This window comes from Geotrypetes seraphini, chromosome 4 (genome assembly GCF_902459505.1).
Source record: "Geotrypetes seraphini chromosome 4, aGeoSer1.1, whole genome shotgun sequence".
In the NCBI taxonomy this organism is placed as follows: Eukaryota; Metazoa; Chordata; class Amphibia; order Gymnophiona; family Dermophiidae; genus Geotrypetes; species Geotrypetes seraphini.
Genome location: NC_047087.1, coordinates 251673394 through 251696142, shown reverse-complemented (window position 1 = coordinate 251696142; position 22749 = coordinate 251673394). Strand labels below are relative to the sequence as shown.

Below are 22749 nucleotides of genomic sequence, written 5' to 3'. Positions count from 1 at the left end.
AGTGGCGTACCTAGCATATGTTAGAGTAAACACTTTTAACACTGAATGTGAAGATGTCCAAAAATGTAAGACAGGAACAGCATAGACCTAACTCAATCATGTGACACCCAGGGCCCATCATTTTTTGACCTCCCCCCATCTATATGAAAAATATGATTTTTAGTAACAATCCACATATCGCACAACAAGAGTGTACCTAGGAAAAGGCAGCTTCTTAAACACTGCAGTGAGCACTAGAACACCAACACATACATTGTAAAACTAAACAAGCCAGATCCTGTACAGTCATTGATCCTTTACAGTCGATGCTATCAGAAAGCCATGTCCCTTTCATATACACAGACAGATACACCCTTGCCCAATATGGAATAATTACAAACTAAAAATAGAAATATGTAGACAAAAGTTAAACTGAACTGCCAAGAAACCAGACTCTGCACACAATGCAACACTACAAAAACAGTAATACATGTCCTCTAATACTGTGCAAAATATAAAGACAGTAGATGTAAATTTGAAAAAAACTGATACATAACAATCACCACTTTACAAATTAACAAATAAAAATAAAAAAAATAATGAGAAATAAGAAAATACAATTTTATTGGACTAATCCCTGCAAGCTCGGTCCCCATCCCCGCAAACCACCTGATTCCATCCATACAAGCCTTGAATTGTTTTATATTGAATTTATTATATTAAAGTATAAAAAGAAACAATATTCTGTACAATTGTCAATTTATAAATCAGCGTCTTCTCCCCACTCTCTCTTCCCCATTTCCCTTTAGCGTCCTCAGCTCATTCTCTCTCCACTTTCCTTCAGCGTACGCACATAAAAACAAGCAAGTAATTTTATATCATTTTCATTCTAGTCATTCATAGAAATTAAAGTCTAAATAATGGCAGTCACATAACAAAACATGATTTTACTAATATAATTCCCTGCACAGTCAAGCCTGCAAGGATTACTAGATGTCTTTCAGCAGCTCTCCTCCCTCCCTTCCACTTACCTTCATGGCAAAGTCAAAATGATCTACCAACAATAAAATTTTAAAAACACAAAGCACACTGTACGCTGAGAAAATGTTAATTATCATTTATATTCCGCTGGTTTTCAAAGAGGTCAAGGCAGATGACTTTATGCAATGTCACCTCAGTAACAACTATACAAAAATAGACAAATATACTACCTCCCTTTTTACTAAATCGCGATAGCGGTTTTTAGCGCAGGGAGCTGCGCTTAATGCCTCACACTGCTCTCAACGTTCATAGGCTCCCTGCGCTAAAAACTGCTATTGCGGTTTAGTAAAAGGGGGCCATAGTGCAAAATATAGACAGCATATATAAATTCTCAAAACAAACACATTTTGATCACTAAATTGAAAATAAAATCATTTTTCTACCTTTGTTTGGTAATTTCATCAGTCTCTGGTTGCACTTTATTCTTCTGACTGTGCATCCAATATTTCTTCCCTTCTTTCAGCCTCCTTTATGCTTCCTCTCCTCCAGACTTCATTTCCCTCCCCAAACTTTTTCTTTATTTCACCATGCCCCTTCTTTCTTTCTCTCTCCATGCCCTCTTTCTTTCTGTATGTCTGTCTTTCTCTCTCTCTCTCTCTTTGTGCCCCATTTCTTTCTTTGTTTCACCCTGCCCCCTTCTTTCTTTCTCTCTCTCCGTGCCCCATTTTTTCTTTTTCTTTGTTTCACCCTGCCCCCTTTCTTTCTGGCTCCCTGTCCCCCCCTTCCCCATTTCTTTCTTTCTCCCTCCCCTCCCCTATGCCACCGCCGCTGGGGAATAGGCTGCCACTGCCATCGGGAACAGGCCAGCTCCGAGTTCGCCCTGCTTCTCTTCCCCGCAGGGCCTACCAACTCTTTGCTGCCTGACATCAATTCTAAAGTCAGAGAGGATGTTCCGGGCCAGCCAGACAGCGATTGGCTGGCCCAGAATGTCCTCTCCGATGTCAGAATTGACGTCGGGCAGCAAAGAGTTGGTCAGCCCTGCAGGGAAGAAAAAAGGGAGAACTCGGCCGGCTTGTTCACGATGACGGCAGTAGAAGCCTTTCCCCGGCGGCAGCCTATTCCCCATTGGGTGGCCAGCTGTGCACCCCCTTGGGGTGTGCACCCGGGGCGGACCTCCCCCCCTCCCCTTGGTACGCCATTGACTCCAGTAGATGGAACCTAAGCACACTACTTGGCAGGGCTCTGTGTTTCTGGCCCAGAAATATCTAAGAAAAAGGACCATTTAAACTAAATTAATTTATGGAGCATGTATGATTGGGCAGACTGGATGGACCACTCAGGTCTTTATCTGCCGTCATTTACTATGTTACAATGTTACAATCATATTGAACATAAAACAAAAGTTTAATGTTTACCGAGAATATGTAGGCCTGCTGTAGTTCTCTGTCCAGTGGTCGGAGTAAGGTGAGGTAGCGTGTTATACCAGTCTGAGTCACAGTGAATATGTCATTGTAATCATTTAGATAAAGATGGAGTCCAGGGTCCTTTGTCTAAAAAAAAAAAAAAAGAACAAAAATGTTATAGATTGTTAACATATATATTTTTTAAACTGAACACATTGAGGCCAATGTATGAATTCCTTTTATTTTTATAGATCACCTAACATATGGTAAAACATGCACAGTGGTGAAAATCACACAAAACACTGGTGTTTCATGGTTTTGCATTCCTATCAAAAGAATGAGTCTCATGGCCAGCACTGGGGGGAGGAAGAAAGAACTATATTTACATTCAAACTCCCCTACACTCATATCACCTGATGAATCCCTGCTCCCTTCCAAAACAAGCTTCCTGATTTTGAAGGCTGAAGAAACAGCATAGCCAAGCTCCTGTTCCCTTCCTTTGGTATATCAGTGAATGGCCCCTTAAAAGTAGTATACTTTCATTCAGGATCCACAGTTCACAAAAATTTACTGAAATTTTGAGTTCATAAGTTCTACTGCAAGAACATACAAAGCAGCTCAATAACTCTGAATTCAGTAAAAATCAGTTAACACTTATTCAATGAAAAGGTTTGATATGGAGGCTCATTTTCATCAGTAATAAACCTTTGCATGGGTGTGCATTTGTTAGCACACATTTTATTTGTTAGAATGGCTTATTAAAAACAGTAAACAGAAAGCTAATTTAGAGATGTGGAAGGCCATTTTCGGAAAGGACGTCTAAGTCCAATATGGATGTTTCTCACTAAAAGTCCAAAGTTGGAAGCTCGGAAATGACTATTTTCAAAAGCCGAACTGCTAGACGTCTCAAAAAATATATATTTTTAAAAAAATCATTTATTTGGCCGTTTAAGTTGAAAGAACATCCAACCCTTAGCATGCTTATCTTTAAATTCTATTTTCAACCAAAGAAATATCCAAGTTATAGGGGAAAATACCCTCCAGGGATTCAAGACAAAGTTAGACAAGTTCCTGCTGAACCAGAACATACGCAGGTAAGGCTAGACTCAGTTAGGGCACTGGTCTCTGACCTAAGGTCCGCCGTAGGAGCAGACTGCTGGACACGATGGACAACTGGACTGACCCAGCAGCGGCAATTCTTATGTTCTTATGTTCTGTGATCGCCACTATATCCAACTCCTCTTCTTCCATCACAGCTTCTAGATCCAGAATCTTATTTCCCATACTTCGAGCATTAATATATCCTGCTTTCCAGACATTGCCCCCTTTTCCCATCCTTGTAAAGGTATTCAGTAATTTACTTACCTGAGGGCTTATGCTCACCCAGGAGCTTTGATCACCCTGTTCATCACTTCTAGTTTAAAGCCCTCTTCAATAGATTAGCCAGCCTGCTGGCAAAGACACTTCTTCCCTTCTTTGATAGATGCACACCATCACTGCTCAGCAGCCCTAGGAAGATCATCCCATGGTCCAGGAAGCCAAAACATTCTTGATGACACCATCCACATAGCCATGCATTCATCTCCAAGATGCTAGCTTCTCTGCCCTGGCCTTTACCCTAGACACTTAAAGTTCAATTAACATTCAATTCTGAGTTAATTACTAATTATTGGTGCCAATTAAGTCTATTAATCAATTAAGTTAGGTGTCTCTATTGGCTAGACTTGCTGATATAGTCGCCTAACTTTAGGCAGACTTTATAGAATTTTTATTTTTAGGGGGGAGGGTGCCTAGTGACTCAAACATGCAGATCACATCATATATTTATATTATGAGGATTCAAGAATTAGTCATATGCAATGATTTATCATCCAGATATGTTTCTAGAAATTTAAGGTCAGTGTAAAATTTTGTTTTTCATTGTGAAGTGTCACTGTCATAATTCCTGGAGAAAATAACTCATATTGGGATTTGATTGCTTTTAGTCTTGGCATGAGTGGCAAAGATCACTTTCATTTGTCAACAGTAGCCTTGGAGAAGTATGCCATCACAGAAATGTGATTACCATTCCATTATAAATTAAGCTTTGATTTAACAGCGTGCAGCATATCACTCACTTAAGGAACATGGAGAATCTTTGCAACAAAGGGGGTGCAGCCCTTTCAAGGTCAGATTTTTTGAAGGAGGGATTCTGAAGGATCTTTTTGATCTCAATCTCCAAACTTCAGTTGAAAGAGTTTTGGCAAAAAGTCCTTCGTCAAGTGCACTGCATCAGAGCCTTCACAGGCCTCCAAAAGGCCTCAAATTGTTCCTTCTTTTGAGTTTTTTCACATCTTCAAGAGCAGATTTGGGTTCCCGTATCATTTTTTTGAGTGTGATAACAGTGTGAAGAGCCATGGAGTGACATTTTCAATAGTGCTTGTAAGTCCGACCTTGGACGTTTCCCACAAGACTTCCAAATATCAGGATGGAGAAACATCCATTTGCAAAACTGATAGACATCCAATTTTTTTATTTATTTATTTTTTAGAATGACCTATTTGGACATCTTGGCCTTTAGGATTTCTAACTTTTTTGGACCATTTTCAAATACAAAAATGTCCTAGTCCAAACTATTTGGACATGGGAGGGGCCAGCATAATAATGGATTAGCCATATAGACATCTCAACAGAGCAGTAGGATACCTTAGAGGGCACTGCTGTGAACTTCATATAAATGGGGTCAGATGTATTTCTCACCATAACTCCCTTATAATTTTTAGTGAGCCCCTCAAAACCTATTATATTCACCTGTGTACCACCCTAATAGCCCTAATGGCTGCAGGTAACACCTATCTGGCAGTTGAATAGGGTTTGGGTGGATTTTGATAGGCTCATACTTAATACCATGGATGTTGTGGTTATGGGCCTGTATCCTCCTTTTTATGGCAATTAGGATGTCCAAGTACCAATTTAGGATGCTTTTTTGAAAATTTATATTTTTTGATTATGAGCCCCATTCTCCAAATTATTAAAATGATTTTCAGTGGTAGTATGGTGAATCTCAAAATTTGCAAAACTCTCAGGTAAGCAATATCTGATTTGATATATTTATCATCACATTATTTTCTGTTAGAAATGCAGTGATATTATTCTGTTGTTCTGTGATCACATCTACATTTCTGGTGTCATTTAAGCTTGATGCGGCTCTACACGGTGATGGAGTTTCTGGTTTTGCCCCTCCAGCTCCAGAACTCATAACAAATACTGCTTCAATTTTGTTGTGCTTTTGAGTTGGAATAGTATGAAGATAGAATAAGTAGTGAAATCCATACCAGATACCACAAAATATGCTTTTTTAGTTGAGTCGTCCAAGGAGCTCACTGCTTAAATACCCATTCAGTAACAGCTCCCAAGCCCCCCTCCATCTACTTCCATATAAATCTAACAAATATATACAGTACAGTCATGAGTTAATATAATGGTGTCAGCAGATCATATGATAATCAAAATTTCCTTCCATACATTAACCTATATTCTACAAATTAAAGATTCATCTGTATTTAATAGATGAAAACCATCAACAAACCTATTTCCTATACCAAAAGTGAAAGTTAAGAACTTCACTAATGCACTTTTAGATGTAGTATAATTTTAATTATTTTTTGTTTACTCTAATGTGATACCTGTCATTAGTAGAAAGCATTGCAGCTCCCTGTTAACAAAGCAGAAAATTCAAGCAAAGGCCAAACAAACAAAATACACACACAAACAAATGCACAAAACTAATACAAATTACCTACAGGAATGGACCCAGGGAAAAGCTATATAAAAAGTGAATATGATTAAAAAAAAATCAACAAATCAATTTAGTTACAAATAAACACAATACATAATACAGACAAACAAGCTTATACGTATTTTCGCGGATATAACGCGCGCGTTATACGTGATTTTACGTACCGCGCATACCCCTCGCGCGTTATATGCCTGAGCGCGGTATACAAAAGTTTTTAAACATAGTTCCCACCCCGCCCGACGCTCGATTCACCCCCCCAGCAGGACCGCTCGCACCCCCACCCCGAACGACCGCTCGCACGCGCTCCCACCCGCACCCGCATCCACGATCGGAGCAAGAGGGAGCCCAAGCCCTCTTGCCCGGCCGACTCCCCGACGTCCGATACATCCCCCCCCCGGCAGGACCACTCGCACCCTCACCCCGAAGGACCGCCGACTCCCCAACAATATCGGGCCAGGAGGGAGCCCAAACCCTCCTGGCCACGGCGACCCCCTAACCCCACCCCGCACTACATTACGGGCAGGAGGGATCCCAGGCCCTCCTGCCCTCGACGCAAACCCCCTCCCCCCAACGACCGCCCCCCCCAAGAACCTCCGCCCGTCCCCCAGCCGACCCGCGACCCCCCTGGCCGACCCCCACGACACCCCCACCCGCCTTCCCCGTACTTTGTGTAGTTGGGCCAGAAGGGAGCCCAAACCCTCCTGGCCACGGCGACCCCCTAACCCCACCCCGCACTACATTACGGGCAGGAGGGATCCCAGGCCCTCCTGCCCTCGACGCAAACCCCCCTCCCTCCAACGACCGCCCCCCCCCCAAGAACCTCCGACCGACCCGTGACCCCCCTGGCCGACCCCCCCCACCCCCCTTCCCCGTACCTTTGGAAGTTGGCCGGACAGACGGGAGCCAAACCCGCCTGTCCGGCAGGCAGCCAACGAAGGAATGAGGCCGGATTGGCCCATCCGTCCTAAAGCTCCGCCTACTGGTGGGGCCTAAGGCGCGTGGGCCAATCAGAATAGGCCCTGGAGCCTTAGGTCCCACCTGGGGGCGCGGCCTGAGGCACATGGGCCAAACCCGACCATGTGTCTCAGGCCGCGCCCCCAGGTGGGACCTAAGGCTCCAGGGCCTATTCTGATTGGCCCACGCGCCTTAGGCCCCACCAGTAGGCGGAGCTTTAGGACGGATGGGCCAATCCGGCCTCATTCCTTCGTTGGCTGCCTGCCGGACAGGCGGGTTTGGCTCCCGTCTGTCCGGCCAACTTCCAAAGGTACGGGGAAGGGGGGTGGGGGGGTCGGCCAGGGGGGTCGCGGGTCGGTCGGAGGTTCTTGGGGGGGGGCGGTCGTTGGAGGGAGGGGGGTTTGTGTCGAGGGCAGGAGGGCCTGGGATCCCTCCTGCCCGTAATGTAGTGCGGGGTGGGGTTAGGGGGTCGCCGTGGCCAGGAGGGTTTGGGCTCCCTTCTGGCCCAACTACACAAAGTACGGGGAAGGCGGGTGGGGGTGTCGTGGGGGTCGGCCAGGGGGGTCGCGGGTCGGCTGGGGGACGGGCGGAGGTTCTTGGGGGGGGCGGTCGTTGGGGGGAGGGGGTTTGCGTCGAGGGCAGGAGGGCCTGGGATCCCTCCTGCCCGTAATGTAGTGCGGGGTGGGGTTAGGGGGTCGCCGTGGCCAGGAGGATTTGGGCTCCCTCCTGGCCCAATATTGTCGGGGAGTCGGCGGTCCTTCGGGGTGGGGGTGCGAGTGGTCCTGCCGAGGGGGGAGAAGAATCGGACGTCGAGGGGGGGCATCAGGCTTTCAGGATGGGGACAGGACTTCAAGGGGGGACAGGCAGATCTTCAAGGGGGACAGGCAGACCTTCAAGGGGGGACAGGACTTCAAGGGGGACAGGCACGGAGAGGCGGGGCAGTGCACCGAAAGTCAGGGCGGGTGAACGGTGAGTCGGGGCAACCAGAGGAGAGTCGGGGAGGGCGAAAGGAGAGTCGGGGTGGCCAGAGGAGAGTCGGGGAGAGCGAAAGGAGAGTCGGGGTGGCCAGAGGAGAGTCGGGCAGCACGCGCGTTATATGCCTGAGCGCGGTATAGAAAAGTTTTTGTACATATCATCGTGATTTCTGCGCGCTATACCCCTGTGCGCGTTTTACAATGGTGCGCGTTATATCCGCGAAAATACGGTAATTTCCTTTAAATAACTCTACAGTTCCTTCTAAGCTGAGTGGAAATGATGTGACAAGCTGAGATGCAATTTTAGATTTTATCTGCTTTCAATTACTGTGTCACCACAAGTGCCAGCAATATTTCATTGAAAATGAGTTTGCAGGTCCTTGCAAGTTACTCAAGAAATTTGAAAATTAACTCATGAAAATATTATTAAAAACTGAAACCTCATTTAGCAGTTAACAAACATTAATACACATCAATGTGAGTTAATGCAGCCTAAAGGGGAAATTCATCAAGGGGCTCTAAGGTACCCATAGGACTATAATAGACATCTTGGCATTTAGCGCATGCTATTTGTTAGTGCACTCTAAATTGGTTAACACCCCTTGATTAATTCCCCCCTAAAAATCAAAAGGCTTATTATGTTCAATGGAGATTATTTTAGAAAGATTTCCTTTATTCAAAACTAGTTTTTTCATGTATAAATATCAGTTTCCTATATAGGAAGTCAATTTAGAAGCATTTTATGTATCCATGGAGATTCATATTATATATATCCATAGAGATTCACACCATGCAGATATTTTAAGAGGGAATGGTGAGGCTGTGGATTGAACATGTATTAAGTGAGACAAAATTCATACAGTTTTCAAAGGGAATACACATTTATGGAAACACATTGGGTTTTACAAAAATTTAAAGGTAATAGATCAGTGAACTCGCTATTTCCAAAGTCACACTGCAGACTTCAGAGCAAACCCTGAAGAAAGCCACAGCATGATGGCTGAAACGTTGGTTTCTATCTGACAAAGATGCAGCAAGACATGGAAACCTGCAACAAGCACAATGCCAGCTGCTGAAACTCTGAGAGAACATTTGATTAAATCTGTTTGTAATAGTATAAGGGCTAATTTTGGTAGAGCAGGATCATATTTTCTTGTTACTCTTGACATTTCATCAGCTTTTGACACAGTCCACCATGGACTATTGATTCAAAGATCAGAATTGTTGGGATTGTAAGGAAAGGTTCTGAACTGTTTTTGTTCTTTTTTAAAAGATAGATATTATAGTGCACAGTTACTTACCGTAACAGGTGTTATCCAGGGACAGCAGGCAGATATTCTCATATGTGGTCAACAGTGTTCCCGCTAAGCTGCGCTGGGGTGCGCTGGCGCACAAAATATTACCTCGCAGCGCACAAGTTTCTCGTCACAGCGCACACAGTGTAGAGCACAGTTCTTCAACCGCCGGTCCGCAAACAAAATCTTGCCGGTCCGTGAAGGATTCGGTCCCCGCCGCAACGAAAGGCCGGCGTCAGCTGACTTGCAACTTCCTGTTGCAGTCGCTGTGCCGGGACTCCTGCCTTCGCCGGGACTCCTGCCTTCCACCGCGTTTGCCTCCTGCCTTGTCTCCGCACCTCCAGACCAGCAGCGGCAGCTGTGTATGCTTTTAACTTCGGCACAGAGCTGCCCCTAATCAATAGTTTAGCGCGGTTTCATAAGGCAGCCTCGGGGCCTTTGCTAGGCCGGCCCACATCGCATCATCGAAGCGGGCCGGCTATCAAAGGCCCCGAGGCTGCCTCATGAAACCGCGCTAAACTATTGATTAGGGGCAGCTCTGTGCCGAAGTTAAAAGCATACAGAGCTGCCGCTGCTGGTCTGAACTCTTGGGCCGCTGAAGGAGGGCAAAAAGCAGCTGTCCTGGAGGTTTCCCTTCCTCTCGCCTTTACAGGTTCCTTTTTTCCACCTTTTTTTTTTCCTTCAAACGGCAACGGGCCCCAGCATCGACATCAATCAAGTAAGTTCCACTGTCAATCAAGCGGTTCTGCTCGGCCAAAGCTTCCCCTGTGACATGAGCCACCCTCAGGGGAAAGAAAGTGACCCACAAAGGTGAGGGGAAGGGGGGCAGATGATGGAAGTTGGGGGGGGGGGAGAGAGAGAGAGAGAGAGAAGGGGCAGATGATGGAATGGGGGAGATGAGAGAGAGAGAGAAGGGGACAGATGATGGAAGTGAGAAGAAGGGAGAGAGAGCAGAAGGCAGATGGATGTCAGTTGAGAAGGGAGAGCAGATGCTGAATGGAAGTGGGGAAAGAACACATACTGGATGGAAGGAGGAGATAAATAAAGGGGGAAGAAAATAGTAAGATAATGGAGGGGTGAGGGAAAGGGGTGACAAGCTGTGTGTAGACACAGTGAAAAGAGGGAAACGGGACTAAATAGTAAGAAAGAATTTAATTTAGATGGAGGCAGAAAATAGAGAAGGAAGACCAGAGAAGAAAAGGGAAGAGAGAGCAGAGAATGATCAGATCTGAGTGGAGGAAATGAGAAGAGAGATATGCTAAAAACCACAGGGGGGAGGGAAGGATAGAGATGCCAGACCATGAGGGGAACAGAAGGAAGATGATGGATGCTAGACCAAATTGGGGGGTGGGGGGGGGGCAGGAGGAGAGATGGCAGGGAAAGACAGACAGTGAATGGAAGGGGCAGATGCTGGACTGAAGAGACAGAGAAGGTTATCATGCTGCTGTACCGGGCCATGGTACGCCCTCACCTGGAGTACTGCGTCCAGCACTGGTACTTTAAGAAGGACACGGTACTACTCGAAAGGATCCAGAGAAGAGCAACTAAAATGGTTAAGGGGCTGGAGGAGTTGCCGTACAGCGAAAGATTAGAGAAACTGGGCCTCTTCTCCCTTGAGCAGAGGAGATTGAGAGGGGACATGATAGAAACATTCAAGGTACTGAAGGGAATAGACTTAGTAGCTAAGGCAGGGAGAACGAGAGGGCACTCTCTAAAGTTGAAAGGGGATAGATTCCATACAAACGTAAGGAAGTTCTGTGGTAGAAAGCAACATATTTATTTGGCTCATAACTTGCTGGCGCCCGATATTTTTAGCTCACAGTGAAAAAAGTTTGCTCACAACACCCGCCCGCTTAGAGGGAACACTGGTGGGTGACATCATCCACGAAGCCCCAGTATAGACAGCTGCTAAAGTGTTCATGCACTTTAAGAACTTTAGAAAGTTTGCGACTGACCACACCACATGTGCGAGTGAGTGAAGGTGGGTGACTTGATGGCAAAGTTGAATCAATGTGTCTTGATGCTGTTGAGGAAGAAATGCCCTGAGATGAACAGTATCTAGGAGGGCTCTGATGAACTGAAGTGTCTGAGAAGACTAAAGTTGAGATTTGGGGAAGTTGATTTTGAATCCCAAATTTTGCAGGAATAATATAGTCTGTTGTGTTGCTATGAGAACATACTGAGACGAAGGATCCTTGATGACCCAGTCATCTAGATAGGGGAAGACTTGAAAACTGTGAGTCTGTAAGGCTGCTGCCACCACCACTAGGCACTTGGTAAAAACTCTGAGAGAGGATGTGAGACCGAACCTTATATTGATAGTGGTGATTTGCCACCTGAAATCTGAGGAACTTTTGAGAGGCTGGATAAATGGGAATGTGGGTGTAAGCTTCCTTGAGATCCAGAGAGCATAACCAATTGTTGCGATCCAACAGGGGATACAGCAATGCTAGAGACAACATCCAACACTTTTCTGAGGCAAGAAATTTGTTGAGAGCTCTAATATTGGTCAAAGACCTCCCGTCTTCTTCAGACCAAAGAAATATAGGGAATAAAACCCCATGTTCTGCTGGTCCAGAGGATCCTTGATGGCATTGAGAAAGAACAGAGATTCTCCTTTTGAAGAAGAATAGAGGACTGTAGAGGGTTAGAAGGAACCTCTCTTGGAGGATGATCTGGAGGAATGGTGAGAAAATGAAGAGAATAACCTTCTCGAATGATATTGAGAAGCCGGGGGTTGGAGGTGATTAACTGCCAATGATGATGGTAATGTAGATGATCTCCAATGGGGAGAGGAAGAGGCATATTTACATTGATTGAAATTATGCTCTCGAGCAACTGGTTAAAAAGGCTGATTAGACTTAGGAGGAGCAGAGGTTTGAGATTTTTGAGGATGTTGCTATCACTGTTTTTTTTGTTGTGGCCTGGAAGGAGGAAGAGGTTTTGCTGGATAATGCCTCTGATAAGAAGAAGAGGGCTTGAAAGGTCTAGAAGTAGATGAATTAGGCAATGAATCCTAAGACTTTTCATGTGCTGAGAGCTTTTGAGTTGCGTTCTCAATTGTGTCCCCAAAAAGTTCATCCCCCAGACAGGGAATGTTAGGTAACTGATCCTGGAGATTAACATCCATATTTTCTATCCTGAACCAACTTCCTCATGGCCACAGACATTGCCGTAACTTTAGAGGACAACTCAAAAGCATCATAAGCGGATTGTACCATATGTTATCTGACCTCTGATTGGATGGAAGATACTTATAGTTTTACTTTGTTTTACAAAGTGTTTGAGATAACAGGTAAAATAAAAATTATAGTTGATGACTCCGTTGGCTAGTGTGGAATTTTGGTAGAGACGTCTACCAAACCTGTCCTTCATACGACCTTCTCACCCTGGAGGAACTGCAGCATAGACTTTTGAATAAGCAGATTTTTTGAAAGTGAATTCAACCACAAGAGACTGATGTGAAAGCTGGGGTTTATCAAAACCAGGAATGGAAATAATTCTGTATTGAAAGAATCCAGCTTCCTAGGAGCAGCCAGAACAGAAAAAGGAGACTCCCAATTTTTACAGTTTCCTTCAGGATTCCATGTAAAGGAAATTTAAAAAGCTCTTTAGGAGGATGTTTGCAGTTCATAGTCTCTATAAATTCTTCCAAATATTTGGAATCTGCTTCCAATTTAATAGCCATGTCTTTACTCATTTGCCTGGTAAAACGAGTAAATGAGACAGGCTCAGAAGGAGATGGCTCCCTCTGAGAAGTGGTGCGAGGAGAATCCTCTTCCAGGAGAATCGTAAGCTTCTGTAGTAGAAGGGGAAACTTCATGGGTGGACTCAAGACAAAGATCTGAATCCACAGGAATTGAAGGAGAGTGGCAATGGTGCTTAGCTCAGTACTGATTCAATGCTGTAGGCAATGGAGATTGCTTGTGCTTGTCTGCTCGCTTAAGAGAGATATGCCTTGACTTGGAAGAGTGTTTGCCAGACTTACTGGAATGTAGCCGTCCAAGTGGAGAGGAATAACATGAAGGACTGAAGTGATATCCAGAGAAATGACGCTTCTTATGCTGACACCTCGGAGAAGGCAAATGGTGCCTTAAAGAACAATGCTTGGATGCATGACTCGATGATGATGATGAGTGACAAGAATTATGTGGTACCGTTGAATCAGTGGTGGTACCTGCATCCCACATGGGGCAATTCTCAGGCTGGGCCAGTATTGAAGGAACCGACATGGGAGTAACTAGTTGGAACATATCCCCAAACTCCAATTGAAAAAGAGCATTGAGCTTCTCCTTGAAAGCTTGCACTAATACCTATGGTTTTGTTGCCGGTATCAATTGTGCCATGACTCACTCCAGAGAGGATGACATAGATGAGGATGCACCCCTCAAAGTTGAAACGAGTCACATTAATGGTCTCTGTTTGGCCACACGACTAGACTCGATGCTTTAGTGACCTGAGATACTGTCTGGGAAGCTGGTACTTCTTAGCTGGCTTACCTGATGGAGTTATAGCCTACGACACTAGCATAGATGCAGGTGCCTCAGATGATGTTGATGCCTTCGATGTTGATGGTTTGGACGGTATTTGTGGTACCGGTGATCCCTCCATGGTACCAAAAAGTAATCTTTGTTGTAAAAGGCGGCTTTTAATAGAACGCTTTTGAAGCATCGAAAAAAGCATGCATGTCTCAACGCAGTGCTCTGGGCCAAAGCACAGTATGCACTACTTATGCGGGTCTGTCAAAGTAATAGTGTGCTGACAACTGCCATACTTTTTGAAGCCGGTCAACGGATGGGACATTGAAGGAAAAACTGCCTCAGCCAAATCGAGAGCTGAAGGCTGAGGTAATAACAAAGGCCCTGCCATCAGAAAGAACTAGCAAAAAAAAAAGAGAGAAAAAATATATAGATTTGTTTTATGTTATATTAATAAACAGAAGAAATGAAGAAGAAAAGTAGAAAACACGAGAGCGAGAATGCAAAAGTAAACAGCACATTACACACACGACTTCGTACTCCATGGAAAACTGAGAACTGAGGAGCTGCGCGCATACGTCAGGTGGGAAGGTACTCGTATATGCGCGGTGTGGTCAGTCGCAAACTTTTTAAAGTTCTTAAAGTGCATGAACCCTTTAGCAGCTGTCTGTACTGGGGCTCCGTGGATAATATCACCCACATGTGAGAATATGCTGCATGCTTGTCCTGGGATACTGTAGAGTTCTCAGGACATTTCATTTTGGACTCAGGTAACTTCATGAGTCCTCTAAGGATCAGCATTGTCACCAGTATTCTTTAATATTTATATGGTATCCCTTTGAAAATTATTGGTAGGTTTGGGATTATCATATAAACTATATGCCAATGATAATTCATTTTTTCCTTCCAATTTTGGGATCAATTGATAAAGTTCTGCTTAAGAACATAAGAAAAGCCTTATTGGGTCAGACCAATAGTCCATCAGAGTGGTCAATCCAGGTCACAAGTACCTGACAAAAATCCAAATAGTAGCAACATTCCATGCTACCAATCCAGGGCAAGCAGTGGCTTCCCCCCATGTCTGTCTTAATAGCAGACTATGGACTTTTCCTATAACATTGTTTACAAACCATAAACACATGAATGAATACTAAGATTTAAATTGAATGTTTCTAAAATACAGATTTTAGGACTCTCATATTATGCTCTTTGTGATTTTCTATTAAGTTTTAAATTGGGTGATGCTAGCATTGTGAAATTAAATATTTGGGAATTATGGTAGATTCTACATTGCTTTTTGATTCACAGGTAAGGTTACTGATGAAGAAAGTACAGAATTTTTCAAATTAAGGGTCCTGCATAGACTAAAAATTTTACTAGGGGAGAGTTAATTAAGGATGATAATACAGTCTTTAGTAATGCCATTATTTGATTATTGTAATTCTCTTTTTTCTGGAGTATGTATGAGAGCCTCAAGGTGACAATTGGTGTCTGGCTGAGATCTTTACAAGTGTCTCTTAATGCAGTAGCACGGAAAATTTCAGGTACCTCTAGGTTTGCACATTTAACTCCAGGATTGCAGAGACAGCATTGGCTTCCCAGAAAGTGGCAGTATGAATGTCTTAAACAGGTTCTGCAGGTAAAACCCTATGTACATACAGACTTGAACACAATAGCAGGTGCAATGAGCTCTTTATTCATTTAGAGACCTGGTCTGTTGCCTCACAGGCTCAGGAAAGACAACATAAATTCTTAACTCCTAAGAGTTCAGTTCAATTCATCAGTCCTTATTAGTGAATACATTTCTGAGCCTTGTTGCCTCACAGGCTCAAGGAAAATAAACTCTTATTCTTAAGTGACCAGCAGGCTGGAAGCCAGAACTCTTGGATTTCAACCCAGAGTGCTCCTATGGCCATCAACTGCTACACTCCAACCTCAGGGTTTATTTGTCTTTAGTAAGTCAATTAGGTTGAACCCCAGCCAGCACCTATAATATATCTCACAGTCTTTAAACAAGACAGCTGACTTACATCAGCTAGACAACAATCGTCATCTTGAAGCTCTCATTCATACTCTCCTCCTTCCCAAGGCTCCTTCTCAGCCCACAGCTAGGGAAAGCTTTTGCCTTATACCTCTTGCCTTATGATTATTCTTAGGGAAGTCTTTCCCACAGTATTGGGCTGCCAGTAGTCCAGATACACTAAACACCACCTCTTGAAGTGGTGCTACGTGTAGCTGCCATTGTGATAGTTGTCAGTGCCAGTCATGTCCTGTGCCTCCTATGATCCACCTGAATCCTGCTCATATTCAAACTTAGCAAATAGCATAACTTAATAAATATCCCCTCTGTTTTCTGCCTTACTTATTAGGAATGCATAGCATCTATAGTAAAAAAAAAAAATTGTGCTATGTGCAGTTACTTTTGAATGAGGAAATGGTGAATGCAGTGAGTTATTGAGTTATCTTCAAGTAAAATGATATTTTCTATTAGGACAATTAATGGCAAAGTTATAATAGGTAATAATAATATTAATGTCAGACCCAATATTTAATAATTAAAACATAATAATTCATTTTTCTAAGAAGAATTACTGAAATTACTGGTTGTGATTCATAAATATCCTTAATGCGGGTTATTAGCTATCTAGGTTCCTAGGCATATTTATAAAATGCTAGTATAACAGTCTGAAACTATGCCTACCCTGCTGGCACCTGCTTTTGAGTTGGAATAAATATCCATGCTTAGATTATTCTGTTCAAGCATAAATTAATATATTTTATAATCTATGCATATACAAGCAAACTCCTCCCAGACTCCACCCCATCTCAGCCCCTGTTCACCTATACTGACAAAGTACACACCGTCATGTCATCACACATACTGTTACACAAGTTGGGATTAATGCAAGTTACACAAGTTGAGATTTACTAATAATTTGTGTTTTACAACAGAATGGATAAAATTATACTGATAGATGTTCAAAAGAAGTTTGCATTAGAGGACAGGAGTTCTACCTACCTCTTCCACGTCATTATCCAAAGCTATAAGCTTTAATGGAGATGATAAGTTCCGATTGTCAGAAATGGTTGTGCCTACAGGGGATGACTCCAGGATGAAGCCTTCGTAACCGTGCATTGTAAAATAAGGTGATTGATTGTTCTCATCTAGGATATCGATATGTAAGTTGGCAAAAGCAGGAAGTGGGTGACCATTGTCTTGTTCTGCCTACAAAAGAAAAATATATTTTTCACTCTTCATTTTGAATTTATTATACGTCTAGTCCAGACCTACCAGCTGCCTCTAAGTAATTAATGGCACAACAATCTGTTTTTAAGCCCTGTCTTTGGGGCCTGTTTACTAAATTGCAGTAAGCTTTTGCATATACAGCAGCTTAGGTGCAAAAAATAATTTATGATAAGTATAAAGCTTGTGTAGTAAATGTTGAGGACATGCCCAGCATCTGCCCTCCATTTACTCTACAGAGCAGACACCTATTGCATGTAAATATATTGACAGAGAGCACAGAAAGAGCATCCATGCTAACTTCCAATGCGTTTATCTTAACTTAATGCATTAGCCCCTCTAATTTTATATAATTGGGTATCCAAATTTACATTTAGCATGAAAAATTGCACATGCAATTTATAAAATAAGGTCAATTGTACTCACAACTTCTTTTAACTCCAATTAACAGCCAAATATAGATTTAGGCCCTATTTTATGAAGCCACATTAGGCTTTTTTATTGACAGCCAAGGCGGTATTAGCTCTGATGCTCATAGAATTCCTATGAGCATCAGAGCTAATACCGTCATGGCCAGTGACAAAAAAAAGCTAAAGCGGCTTCGTAAAAAAGAGGGGAGGGGTAAATTGGTGTTAATTTTAAGTAATTTGCAGCAATTAGCAGTTGCATGTACAACTGCCCTAAGACTCTATTATAGAAGATTACTCAATTTTTATCATGCATAATGTATAGGGGCATTGGAGAATAAGGGACGTTCCTAGGAGTTAGGCATACAGGTTATAGAATAGTAGGGATTAGATGGCTAACTGACAACAGTTCGATGTGACTATTTACCGTATTTTCACGCATATAACGCGCGCGTTATACGCGTTTTTACCTACCGCGCATACCCCTCGCGCGTTATATGCGTGAGCGCGGTATACAAAAGTTTTAAAACATAGTTCCCACCCCGCCCGACGCCCGATTCACCCCCCCAGCAGGACCACTCGCACCCCCACCCCGAACGACCACTCGCACGCGCTCCCACCCGCACCCGCATCCACGATCGGAGCAAGAGGGAGCCCAAGCCCTCTTGCCCGGCCGACGCCCCGACATCCGATACATCCCCCCCCCGGCAGGACCACTCGCACCCCCACCCCGAACGACCGCTCGCACGCGCTCCCACCCGCACCCGCATCCACGATCGGAGCAAGAGGGAGCCCAAGCCCTCTTGCCCGGCCGACTCCCCGACGTCCGATACATCCCCCCCCCGGCAGGACCACTCGCACCCCCACCCCGAATGACCGCTCGCACGCGCTCCCACCCGCACCCGCATCCACGATCGGAGCAAGAGGGAGCCCAAGCCCTCTTGCCCGGCCGACTCCCCGACGTCCGATACATCCCCCCCCCCCCGGCAGGACCACTCGCACCCCCACCCCGAAGGCCCGCCGACTTCCCGACAATATCGGGCCAGAAGGGAGCCCAAACCCTCCTGGCCACGGCGACCCCCTAACCCCACCCCGCACTACATTACGGGCAGGAGGGATCCCAGGCCCTCCTGCCCTCGACGCAAACCCCCCTACCTCCAACGACCGCCCCCCCCCAAGAACCTCCGACCGCCCCCCCAGCCGACCCGCGACCCCCCTGGCGACCACCACGACCCCCCCACCCCCCTTCCCCGTACCTTTGGTAGTTGGGCCAGAAGGGAGCCCAAACCCTCCTGGCCACGGCGACCCCCTAACCCCACCCCGCACTACATTACGGGCAGGAGGGATCCCAGGCCCTCCTGCCCTCGACGCAAACCCCCCTCCCCCCCAACGACCGTCCCCCCTAAGAACCTCCGACCGCCCCCCAGCCGACCCGCGATCCCCCTGGCGACCCCCACGACCCTCCCTCCCCCCTTCCCCGTACCTTTGGTAGTTGGCCGGACAGACGGGAGCCAAACCCGCCTGTCCGGCAGGCAGCCAACAAAGGAATGAGGCCGGATTGGCCCATCCATCCTAAAGCTCCGCCTACTGGTGGGGCCTAAGGCGCATGGGCCAATCAGAATAGGCCCTGGAGCCTTAGGTCCCACCTGGGGGCGCGGCCTGAGGCACATGGGCCCAACCCGACCATGTGCCTCAGGCCGCGCCCCCAGGTAGGACCTAAGGCTCCAGGGCCTATTCTGATTGGCCCACGCGCCTTAGGCCCCACCAGTAGGCGGAGCTTTAGGATGGATGGGCCAATCCGGCCTCATTCCTTCGTTGGCTGCCTGCCGGACAGGCGGGTTTGGCTCCCGTCTGTCCGGCCAACTACCAAAGGTACGGGGAAGGGGGGTGGGGGGGGTCGTGGGGGTCGCCAGGGGGGTCGCGGGTCGGCTGGGGGGGCGGTCGGAGGTTCTTGGGGGGGCGGTCGTTGGGGGGGAGGGGGTTTGCGTCGAGGGCAGGAGGGCCTGGGATCCCTCCTGCCCGTAATGTAGTGCGGGGTGGGATTAGGGGGACGCCGTGGCCAGGAGGATTTGGGCTCCCTCCTGGCCCGATATTGTTGGGGAATCGGCGGTCCTTCGGGGGGAGGGATGTATCGGACGTCGGGGGGGGGCATCAGGCTTTCAGGATGGGGACAGACCTTCAAGGGGGGACAGTGCACAGAAGTCAGGGGGGTGAACGGAGAGTCGGGACAGCGCACGGAAAGTCAGGGCGGGCGAAAGGAGCATCGGGCAGCATGCGCGGTATACCCGTGAGCGCGGTATACCAAAGTTTTTGTACATATCATCGTGATTTCTGCGCGCTATACCCGTGTGCGCGTTTTATACGGGTGCGCGTTATTTGCGTGAAAATACGGTATACTAATCTTTGACATAGTGTAAGTTCTTCTGCACAAAATTGCAGATTTACCCTAGTATTCTATAACAGCAGTTCCATGTGGAAATGCTATTATAGAATTCACACTTACTGCACATCATCCTGACATCTATAGGTTGTAGCTCCTGAACTTATCTCTAAATGCTTCTAATTCTTGAGGTATCACCTTCACCCCTGATACTTCAAAGTAATATGAAGTCCTAATTCCCCCAAATTTTCCTTAAAGCCAGCACTGCCTCTCAAACCCTTTCCGTAGCAATACATCCAGTTCCCTTACACTTATTGAGAGTTGCCCCAGTGGTTTAGTGGCAGGACAGGAGTGATCCCCAGGACTGTTGCAGTCCTGGGTTTGTAAATTTTGTTCTGACCTCTAGCATTAGTATCATAAGACTAACACTAAAGGTCAGAATTATGATTTTGAATGTGGGACCTAATTTGGGTATCTGCTCCACCACTGTACCATAACAATTCCCTGATATGTGTCAGAGAGATTGGAGTAGAGGCACCTTTTGGGGGGGGAGAGATAATGCTATGCTTAAGAAAAGGATGTGGTGGAAGGGGGTGATGTGCTAAAAATAGAGGATCATAGTGCGGGGCTTCATGATACTACAGGAAGAGATCATCCAGTTTTGTCGGGGGGCGGGGGGAGGGGGGAGTTATGTAGGGTGGGGACTACCTGAGGATACAGTGGATGTACTGCATGTCTCTTGTAGTGATAATACCATGTTTCCCCCAAAATAAGACAAGATCTTATATTAATTTGTGTTCCACAAACGCACTAGGGCTTATTTTTGAGGAAACATAGTATCTACCCTTGACACTTGCCATGTTATACCTAACCCTCCCTCCCATCCCTTTGTGCACCAGAACACCACGACCATCTTACATACTTCCGAAGCCTCAAAACCAGTGGCAGCACTCTGATCAGGCTGCTTCGCGGCCTTCCCTGCGGAGGCCTTCCCTCAGCCACATCAGTTTTGAGGTTTCAGAGGTATGTAAGGCAGTTGGTGGTGTTCCGGTGCACAAAGGGATAGGAGGAAAGGATCTTAACTAGGGCTTATTTTGGGGGTTGGACTTATTTTAGGATCTACCCCAAAAATCATACTAGAGCTTATTTTCAGGGAAACATGGTAGTATATAATTGTTTACCATGCAATAACTACAAGCTTTGACCATGCCATATCTCTGTTTATAACCTGTTCCGAACTCTACCCCATACCATCCTAAGCAGTTAGGGTAGAGTTTTTACCACATTGGCTGTTTTAATATGTGGTAGCCATTAGCTTGGGCGTAGCCTAACAGTTAATGAATGCTGGTATATCAAATAGTAATAAACTTGAAACTTAAGTTCCATACTTCACCTCATAAACAGTTTCTTTTAAAAAATAACATGATTTGTTAACAGTCATTTTTTTTTTTTAAATTAACAAGAGGTGAAAAACTATTTTTCAAAAGGCTAAGTTTAAAAACAGACTTTATTTGTAGAAAGTATATACAAAGAGTGATTCTATGTACATTTTTATATGTGTATAAAATTGGTGGATAGAGATTTGAGTTTGCTGAAGAATACTAAAAAGGCCGTTTTACTAAAGTTTAACATGTGTTAACGGGATTTAGCATGCACTGTGTCAATGGCCCAGAGGTATAAAATAGGATGTGCAGCTGTACATAACGAATGCTAGTTGCATGGTTTCAGCTACAGAATACTAGCATAAGCAATTGTGGGCTTAACATTTAGGTGTTTGTATTTACACTAGTGATAGAACTGGCATAAATGCTTACCACAGCAAAAAATGCCTTACCACAAGGCACGCTTAGGCATCCAGCAGCAATTTTTGCATGTGTGCGCTATCCATGAACTAAAAAGTAACATTTATTTTTAAGCATGGGGGCAGGTCTTGGGATAGAAAGTGTGTGTGTCTGCACTAATCAGCACAACTACATTGCCATGTTCTTAGCAAGTGAACACTTACTCACCTCTTATAGAATTTCCACCTAACTTATGCACCTCCCCCTTTTACTAAGCCATGATAGAGGTTTCCAATACGGCCTGGCGCATTAAATGCTCCGACGCTGATAGAGCAGCTTTGGAGAATTTAGCACTCCAGGTCAGGGTAGAAACCTAAGATCTTTTGAGACAGAAGTGGCGTCCGGATGAGAGGTATGTTGCCGGTTTTACAATGTATGAAGTCTCAATACACACCGGATTTTTAAACTTAATTTTGATTTGAGTGTTTTGTGTTTCTAGTGTGATTGGACTTGTTACACCCTGAGGCAGCTTGACAGTGAAACGCTGGCCACCATTGGTGTACCGATCCTTAAAGGAGAAAGTTAAGTCATTATCTTCTTCTACCTCACTCAGCTCTGAAAGCAATTTTCTAACACATTGCTAGGACCATCTAAACAGGAGGTTTTGTGCCAGTGAAGTGATCGCCCGAACACCGCTATTTCACCATTGTGGAGGTGGGCGGGCCCCTGTCTGAGGCTTTTTCCTCTGTTTAAGACTGGTTTCTGCTTGTGTTTTATTACTGTTATACCTTTATTTATTCCATTTTGGTGAAAGTGTTTTTGATACTATTAGTGGTTTTCACCATATCCGAGTTTTTTTGCTACAGGGTAGAAACCTAAACCATGGCTTAGTGAAAGGGGGGGGGGGTTTGAGGGGATTAATTAGTAAATTGGCTTCAATTAGCTTTAACAAGTTCATAATTAAAAAAAATAATTGGGTGAGAGATGTCTATCTTTTTAGGTGTGATTCTATACAAGATAGGCGCCTATCACATGGTGCCTAGCAGCGCCTAACTCCAAAGCATGTTTAGAGGTGGAGAAGGCCTTAGGTGCCTA

The 22749-nt window shown here is 45.1% G+C and overlaps 1 protein-coding gene across 6 annotated transcripts in view; it reads right to left on the bottom strand.

Annotated features, from left to right (window-relative positions):
* Positions 1–22749, bottom strand: part of PCDH15 (protocadherin related 15) — a 2123136-nt gene that overhangs the window by 572505 nt on the left and 1527882 nt on the right. For all 6 annotated transcript variants that reach the window (XM_033941002.1, XM_033941006.1, XM_033941004.1 and 3 more), the window contains 2 exons: positions 16862–17068; positions 2376–2510 (listed from right to left, as the gene is read on the bottom strand). In XM_033941002.1, the coding sequence (XP_033796893.1) occupies positions 2376–2510; positions 16862–17068 (342 nt within the window). The remainder of the gene's footprint in view (positions 1–2375; positions 2511–16861; positions 17069–22749) is intronic.